At 40.7% G+C, this 8,783-nt stretch overlaps 1 protein-coding gene across 1 annotated transcript in view; it reads right to left on the bottom strand.

Moving 5' to 3' along the window:
* Positions 1–7,090, bottom strand: part of otx1 (orthodenticle homeobox 1) — a 13,505-nt gene extending 6,415 nt beyond the window's left edge. Inside the window, exons 1-2 of the mRNA XM_025061089.1 lie at positions 6,411–7,090; positions 222–417 (exon numbers count right to left, since the gene is read on the bottom strand). Coding sequence (XP_024916857.1) covers positions 222–318 — 97 coding nt within the window. The 5' untranslated portion in view covers positions 319–417; positions 6,411–7,090. The remainder of the gene's footprint in view (positions 1–221; positions 418–6,410) is intronic.
* Between the last annotated feature and the right edge of the window lie 1,693 nt (positions 7,091–8,783).

Below are 8,783 nucleotides of genomic sequence, written 5' to 3'. Positions count from 1 at the left end.
CAGGACTGTATGCCGCTGAACCTGCTGCCATGCACGAGGCAGAATGTGGATTTAATCTGACGGATTTAATCAGATTATTCAGATATTTATTTGTTTCTTTTCATTTGTTTTTTTAAATTGTTAACGAAATTTAATGTGATTTTGTGTGTGTGTGTGTGTGGACAAAATCAATCCCCTGAGTGTGTGTGTGTCTCTGAGTGTGTGTGTGTGTGTGTGTGTACCTGGGTAGCCCACAGACGGGTGCAGCAGGTCCATGGCAGCTCCGCTCAGCCCCAGGCCGTTGACGCCATATGGGGGCTGTTTGAGGTAGGACATCATGCTACAGGCGGTCACGGCTCCACGCAGCTCCAGCTCAGGCCAAGGGTTCGGTTTCCCCCGGTGCTGCAGCTTGGCGACGGGGCAGGGGTGTCCAAGTTACTGCAGGTGTGGAGGAAGGAGATGTGGTCAGACACAGAAAAAAAAAACAAAAAACTAAAATAGACTTGACCGTAAAGCAGTTTGACTATTTCACATGTTCTAATATATCGTTTTCAAAGCTCCTGTTGTTGTTAAACCGTCGATAATAACCGTAAACCCTAACAATATACCGTCTGTTTCCTGTATGCATTAAACTAGAGACAGTTATCGATCTAATCCAGCATCAACTCCTGGTTTTAATCCATGGGCGAATTGAAATCCCTGCAGGAATATTTGAGGGGTTTTAGGGGGATAACTGGGGTCAAACGGCTGCAAAAATCCCGCTGCAGCCACAAAAACCTCAGAGGAGCAGAAAACAAAAAAGAGTAGAAGAAGAAGAAGAAAGTGTAAAGTGATAATTTTCACCAACAAAGAGGTTTAATCTCTGAGAGACAGTGAAGATAATCCAGTCAGACACCGGCGAAAATAATAAGAATTCAAACACGCCCTTCACTGATCACAGTGTGTGTTTAAACACGTATCCATTCAACACAGGACGGAGTTTAAAACAAATAACACGGTGAAATAATTACATACATTTGTAATACTGACAATATATTTTTAAAATATTTTTCTCCCTTTGATATTTTTTTTCTCACTCTTTTTCCTTTGAATATTTAGCTACAAAATGTACGAAAAGAAAAGATTACGTCACAGTGCTTTTTGCTAAATGCTATATTTTTTTAAAACTTTTAAAAACCAACACACGCCCCATATATTGGAATTTTGAAAAACATTAATCTTCACATTAATTATTTATAAAAACATTATTTTTCTTTTCAGATTTAAATCAGATTTAGACCAGAACGACAATGCAGGAGGTTCTGACACATTAATTTAATACATCTTTTTATTTTTCAAACAATTTACATTTAACTTGAAATGTTTTGGTTTTAAATAAAAGGCACAACACAAAAAAAAAAAAACAAACCAGTTGACCAAACAAACTGCAGGTAAATGAGTGTGTGTTTGAGGAGCCGCACTGCGCAAACACACACACGAAGGCAAATATGTAAAGATGGATAATTGATTTAAAAATAAAATGAGTTGAAGTGTTAAAACCTACAGAATCGCAGTTCCGTGAACACAACCTTCTACTTTTCTCTACTTTAGGTTTTTAAGACTGTGGATCGTGGACCGTGGACTGGACTCCTGTGGACCAGTGAAATAACTGAGCAATCACAAGAATAAAAAAAAAAGATTTTTTTAAAAAAAAGAATGTTATTATTTAAGGGTCAAATTTGTTGTTATTTTGTCTGGATTTTAAAAATTAGTAATAGTTTCCAGTCAGACTAAAAAGTTCAATCTAGTTGTGCGAAACCTCGCTGAAAAAAATGCAGATTATTTATTTACTCCTGGATTATCACTAGATTAAAAGACTAACACCGGGATTAAACTAATTTGTCAAGAACAACTACGACTTGTAGCAAATTCCGTTCATCTCTGAAGCTGCGCAGAAGAAATTAATTTAACTGAGACTCAAAAATGACTTGTGTTTTTGTCTATTCAACTGTATTTTACTTTGACTCTATTTTTTCCTTCTTTTTTTTTACCTACACAACATCCAATTATGTCACTTTAACCCAGACAGGCTCAGGGTGGTTCTGTGATTGTTTAAAACCATAAACCATAAAACCAGGTCAGGCTGAGTTTCAGTCACTGCTGCAGAATTATCTCCATCTCTGCAGCTCCAGGCGTGTGAATTAAATTAGTGGCAGTGAAGGAGCGACATTAGTTTAACAATGCGCTCCTAACTGACCAAACCAAACCCGACCATCACTGGCCGAACGTGTATTGAAGCAGAGAACGGACCAGTCCTCGGTGCAAATGAACTCAATTAGAATTTAGATGAGACCTCCGGGGAGAGAGTGCGTTTCAGAGGGGCCTCTTATCAGCGCCAGAAATTAACAAAAAAACCCAAACACGCCTCTCCAATTATCTGCCGAGTGGCTCCGAACGCTTTAATGCACAACTGGTTTCCATTAAAACGGAGAAAGTGGCGGAAAAAAAAGAAACGAAAAGAAAAGAAAACCAGGAAGTTTTATTTATTTAAACTCTGAAAACTGGACGTGTGAAATTCAAATGACAGGAAAATAAAAGTTACCGTAAAGAACCTTTACGTAACTTTACTGCGGCAACCATTTAAACTTTGTCTGAAACGCGTGAAAAAGTCATAGGTGTGTTTCTTTTTTTCTTTTTTCTTTTCTTTTTTTTTGTATGGCGCTGTCTGTGCCTGAGGGTAAAAAACTACTTATTTTGCGGAAGAGAAAGAAGTAGAAAGTTTGTCTTTACCCTGATTGTCCTCCTTAATCCCCCTCTCCCGCAGCCAACAGGAGCAGCAGTGTTAAAATATCCAGCCGCGGCAGCAGGAAGTCTGCGGGGCAGAGCAGCAGCAGCAGCAGCAGCAGCAGCAACAACAGCAGCAAAGTGGGTCAAAAACAAACGGCGGAGTTAAAACCGAGCAGCATCACGGAGAAAAAGTAGCGACAGAAGAAGAGGTAGAGACGCGGGCGGCGGGTCACCGGCGCTCGGGTGTCACCACGTCCTCGCTGCGGCGGTTCTGGGCAGTTTTTGCAGCCAAATAAATCAAACTCATTTGCTTTCTGAGTGTCGTCGACTGTCAGAGTGTGAAGGTGATTTCTAATGGAGACGGATGGAGATTGATCACCTTCTCTCCGCCCCGCGCCTCTAAGAGCGCAGGACACCTGCGGGTCCGCGCTGTCACAGCCAATGGCTGCGCGTCACGGCACCGACGGACGGCGCAGTCGACCAATGGGGGCGGCCAGAAGGCGGCTGGTCGGGGTGGGCTCCTCCCACTCCTTCTAGCACTCCTCCTTCTCCTCTCCCCGTGTCCTGCAAGATCCTGAGAGCTGACGAATCTCATGTGAAGGAAAAAACAAGACTGGAAACGTCCGCGAGGCCGCAGGAGAAAACGCTGCAGGCGCAGATGTGCGCCCTGATGCCGCGCGTGAAAGAGGAAAGAAATTAAAAGTAGACACTCTCACAGGAAGAGTTTTGTCTTTTATTATTAGCCCGGAGGACATGATGGTGACAGCACAACAAGGAGAGGAGTACGAGATTATAATCTCGTCCGTAAGGGAATTAATCTAGATTTACAAATGGGAAAAAAAGAAAAGAATTTGAAATAATAGACTTTTTTTTTTAAACCACACGTGCGACATTTTGTTGACTTAAACGTAATAACTACCGGAAATAAAAAAAGTTTAATATTTCAATGACTATAATTCTTCTATTTATTTATTTATTTTCAAAAATAGTGATTTAATTTGCATATCTTTGTATTTATTTATTTATTTGTGTTTTTTGTGTTTTTAAATTGTTTATTGGAGATCTTGTACTTCAACAACAGGAGTGAAGACGTTGATTAAAGGCCTGACACGCACTTGCTTTTTGCTTTTAGTCTCTGTGTTCATTAATAATGGGATTTAATCTGGGATTAAAGCGGTGTTTCCCCAACTCTTCATACAGACCAAAAGATAACAAAGGATTCTCTCAGTGAAAATAATTGGAATTATTGATATGAACTAACTTTAGCTTTATAGGTCAACTTTATAGGGCCGTGTCCAACATAAGACTAAAATATTAAAGATAAAAACAGAAACAAACTCTGGAGCTACATGCTAGCTAACAAGATTTGTAGACTGTACAGCGATTTTAAGTTTATTTTCTATATTTAAAAAAAATAATAACATCTACTCTAAAAATAAATCTAAAAAATATCTACATGTTAGAAATATTTTTAACGACCCCAATAAAGTCTCCCACGGACCATCTGTGGTTCCTGACCCAGTCTTTGAACACAAACGGAATAAAGAACTAAACAGAAATGGAGAAAACAACAACAACAAATGGAAAATAAAAAGGAAAATAAGTTTAATGCGTGGGTTTTTGATTCGTCCCGCGATACAACCCGTCCTCTCCCCCTGCCTCTACACACACACACACACACACACACGCACACACAAACAGGGGCTTCATGAATATTAATGAACTCTAATCCCCATTTAAAATTACATTTAAACGATGGTTGACGTAGTAGTTTAATAGGCAAAAAACCTGCCGCGGAATCAAACCCGTCTTTTTATTCCCTTCATCTTTTATGATGTTGTTTTAACCGAACCACACACACTAAATAAAACCTGTGTGTGTGTGTGTGTGTGAAGAACACAAGAAGAAAACACCAACTTCTGCACATGAGGCCGAAAGCTGAAAGAGACCTAATTTTCGGTGTGTGTGTGTGTGTGTGTGTGTGCCTCGTCCACTAGTCACCACTGGAACCTAGTCTTAAAGACACAGAATCTTTTATTTTCGTGTTGAGTTTCTAAGGTTAACGTTGCATCCAAAGGCTGGGTTGCGGTCCATAAATAGGTCCGTGGAAATGTTCGTGTGTTGTTTATTTAATTTGCTCATACGCCTTTGGGTCTTTATACACATTTGTTAAAAGTATTTGTTAAGTAAGGTGTGTATAATTTCTTAATTTAATTAATTAATTAAAATGTCATATTTATTTATAGAATAAATAACTGTGCGCCACCATACAGTCACAATGATTTATTTGAAACTCAAATTTCTTTTTGCGCCGTTTATTTGGACAAATCTGAAAAAAAAAAAATTGAGCAAAAAAATTATAAAAAAATCCAGTGTTCTAAACATTGAACAAAATATTATAAAAAAATCCAGTGTTCTAAACACTGGGTCCAAGTTAGTTTTCATCATTTAACGTTAATGGAGCCATAACAAAAAATAAAAAAAAATCAAAGTTCGTACGTGTGGGGGTGCATGTGCATGTGCGCGCGCGCGTCCTTGTGTGTGGAGGAGGGGATTCGAAGTGGAGGCAGATGGGACTTGAAAAGTCAGACGGGAGAGCACTTTCACAGAGAAACTGACATCAATATGATGATGGAGGTTTGGAGTGGAGGCCGTGAACGCATCATAATACTCACAAAGGCAACACAATGTCCGTAAAAAAACCCGAATGTTACAGGAAATACATAATATAGAGTGACGTTAGAGTTTGTTAGTTTAGGCCTGGAGACACCGAAGAGAGTGACGAGTACGTGAACGCACCTGAACTGCTCAACAAATGAGTTAAGAAGCGCTTTTACACACAAGACAAAGGTCAGGCTGATGATAGAAGTCACACTGACGTCAGTAGTGGAGGAGGAGAGAGGAGGAGAGAGGAGGTGCCTGGATATCAAATTTAGTTTGATTTGTTTAATTGATCCGGATCACTGAAATTTAGTTTGATTTGTTTAATTGATCCTGGATAATGAGCTGCTGCCTGACTGTTGACTGACGGAGGAAACGCACAGTTCTAGTCCAAACCACAGGCATTTGAGGAGACAGCGGCTTCAGGACCCTTCCTTCCCGTCTCTTTTAATGATACAATCATATCATATTTTACTTAAAGTACAGAGCAAACGTTGAGAGTCATTTCTGAAGGAATAAACATTTAAATTAATAAGCCGTTTGAGAAGCAATAAGTTGACAAATACGTAACAGGAAATGATGTAATAAACAGTGACATTTAAACAACAATGTCCGTGTTATTTGTCTCATTTTATCACTTTATAGTTGTAATGTATAAATGTAGATTAACATCAAATACTGTAGGTTTGTGTCCAGTATTTGCCAAAATCCTAAACTAGAACTCGAATTAATATTGGAATATGAATAAGAAGTGGAACCATAACTATAAGTAGAATTTTAACAAAGTATTTTAACTAGAATTAGACAAAACAAAACAAGTTGAACTCGAACTACAACTCCAACTGACACTGCAGAACTAGAACTTTCTTGGCGGTTCTTTCTTTTCAGACGTTAGGCTTCTGACACATATGTAACATGAATGTCAATAAATCTATTTCCTAAAACTGATAAAATAAACGGAACAAAGAGACAAAACGAATTAAAAAAAAAAAGCTTTTACTCACCCTGGACCTGACGAGCGGCCATCTTGGTTTCAAACTTTCTTCTTCTACACCTGACGAGTCTTAGCCTAGCCTTTTATTAGCCTCTTAATAGCCTCCTATTAGCCTCTTATTGGCCTCTTATTAGCCTCATATTACGCCCTGGTTTCCCCTTCTGGTGTGTTTTGGGAAATACAAGTGGAACGAACCTCGACATCTGGAGGTCTTCTGTGAGGAAGGCTCCATGTTGGACCATCATGTTTGACTAGCTGGAGGCTAACATCCATGTACCTACCACTGGGTGCTACATGCTACATGCTAAGCCTTTTAAATAAACAGCAGTTACTTAATAAAAACGTACAAATAAAAGGTATTTTTAAAGTGAGCAGGTGTTCAAATCCACCTGAGCTCCGACCGTGCACGTGTTCTAAAGGCCGAAATACCTTCAGCCCAGCGCGCGCACGCGCACGCACACAGACTCTGGTAAATTATGCACAAAATCCATTCATCAAATATGTTCCTGACAAAACCAAAGTCTCCAACATTTGGTGTTTTCTTCCTCCTCCTCCTCCTCCTCTCCTCTGGATGGGAGTAAAAGCCTCAGATAAAGCCCCGAACAAGTATCAAGTTATCAAGTTGCACCGAGCTTTTGTAATAAGAGTATTTTGTCTAATCCCAAATTGCAGTTGAATTTTCTTAATGCTGAGCTGGTAAAGCCTGGGATTAGGGAGAAGAGAGGAGCGCGCAGAGGAGAGGAGAGAGGAGGAGAGGAGGGGGAAAAGTTTTGTCCCTGCTTCAGCCGCAGGATTGGATCTGCGGGGATCTGCCTTGTTGGGATGTTGTCGGTGCTTATTAAAACCAAGATGCAGGAAAAACACTGGAGCTGTGGGAGAACCGCGGCTGCAGACGAACACCGAGGCTCCGAGGGGCGCAGAGTTCGGGTTCTGAGGCCGAGCAGCTCCGAACAGCAACCTGTGAGGTGAGCTGAGGCCAGGAGACATGGAAGAAGAAGAAGAAGAAGAAGGAGATAATCCAGTCAGCTGCAGGAGCCGCGGCTGCCCAGGAGCCGAGCTGAGCCGAGCCGAACCACCGCTGCGTGTTCAGCCGTAACCGCAGCAGTGACTTGTAATGTTTTACACCTCAGCGACAGAAAGTTGAGAGGACGGAGAGCGAGGACACGGAGGTAAGACACCTGATTTCTTCTTCCATTCACTCCGAACCTCGTAATCACTCATTATTTTTTTATTTCATTTACACAAACCCACAGAACACGAGCTTTAACCGAGCACAAAACCACTCTGGTACGTGGTTATTTCACCCGGAACTTTTATATGTGTCAAGGTTTAGATTCGTTTATTTTTAAAGGAAAATGTTTTTAATTCACCTTTCTACTTCCAGCTCTTCAGAGTCTTTTTAAATAAAACAACTGCAAATAATTAATTCTACTATTTAAACATCATTATATGTTCATATGTTTCCAACCTAAAACCTGGATTAATAATTTATAAAATACATTTATATTCTGAAATAATCCGACGTTTCTCGATCAAACTGTGTTTTTTAAAAGGCTGGAAAATAAAAGATCTATTTGTGCAAAGACTCTGAATCAATTTGGAGGTGACAGGTGATGAGGTCACACACACACACACACACACACACACACACACAGTGTAGACGGCGGGCCAAACGTTTTGCTTTTCTTCTCCAGTTTACGCCTTAAACGCGCCACAATAACGCGCCTCGGGGGACGTGTCGTGCGTAACGCGCGTCCCACAGACCGGGGCCCGAGATGAAAAGCGGCAGCAAATTAATTTTAATGTATTTCAAAGGCCGTGGAGGACGTCGGCTGTCACAGCCCATTTTCCTGCTTAAATCAGGGACGAGAGGCTGAAGAAGCTGCCGCTGCTGCAGGGATGGAGAGAGGAGGCTCCGAGCTGCCGCCACCTCCTCCTCCTCCTCCTCCTCCTCCAGCCCTGAGTTTGAAAACAAAATTACAGGAGGATTCCCTGTAAAACAAACATTTTTATTTTATTTTATTTTTTACATTTTATCATCTATTTTGTCTCGACGCAAAACCAAAAAAATCGCCACCACTCCTCAACAGTGATTTGTTTAATCTTTCTCAAAAGAACCGAAAACCTCAAATCACACACAAACACACGCACGCACGCACGCGCAGAAAAGCCCCAGAACGCCACATTTTAATTTAAAAAAACACGCAGCAGTCACAGGGGAGCAGAGCGGAATAATCCGCTTCTGCGCCAAAAAACGCGGCGCACACGATCTCTGCAGCCGTTTGAAGCAGCTGCGCTGCTGCGTCACGTCCAGACGCGACTGCGGTTCAAAAAGTTTTTGGGTTTTATTTCTTACTAATACTTTTTAATGTGTAAAATGAGG

This window comes from Cynoglossus semilaevis, chromosome 12, assembly GCF_000523025.1.
Source record: "Cynoglossus semilaevis isolate Cse_v1.0 chromosome 12, Cse_v1.0, whole genome shotgun sequence".
NCBI classification, from domain to species: Eukaryota; Metazoa; Chordata; class Actinopteri; order Pleuronectiformes; family Cynoglossidae; genus Cynoglossus; species Cynoglossus semilaevis.
Note: the sequence above shows the minus strand (reverse complement) of the source record. Positions and strands in the feature narration are given on the sequence as shown.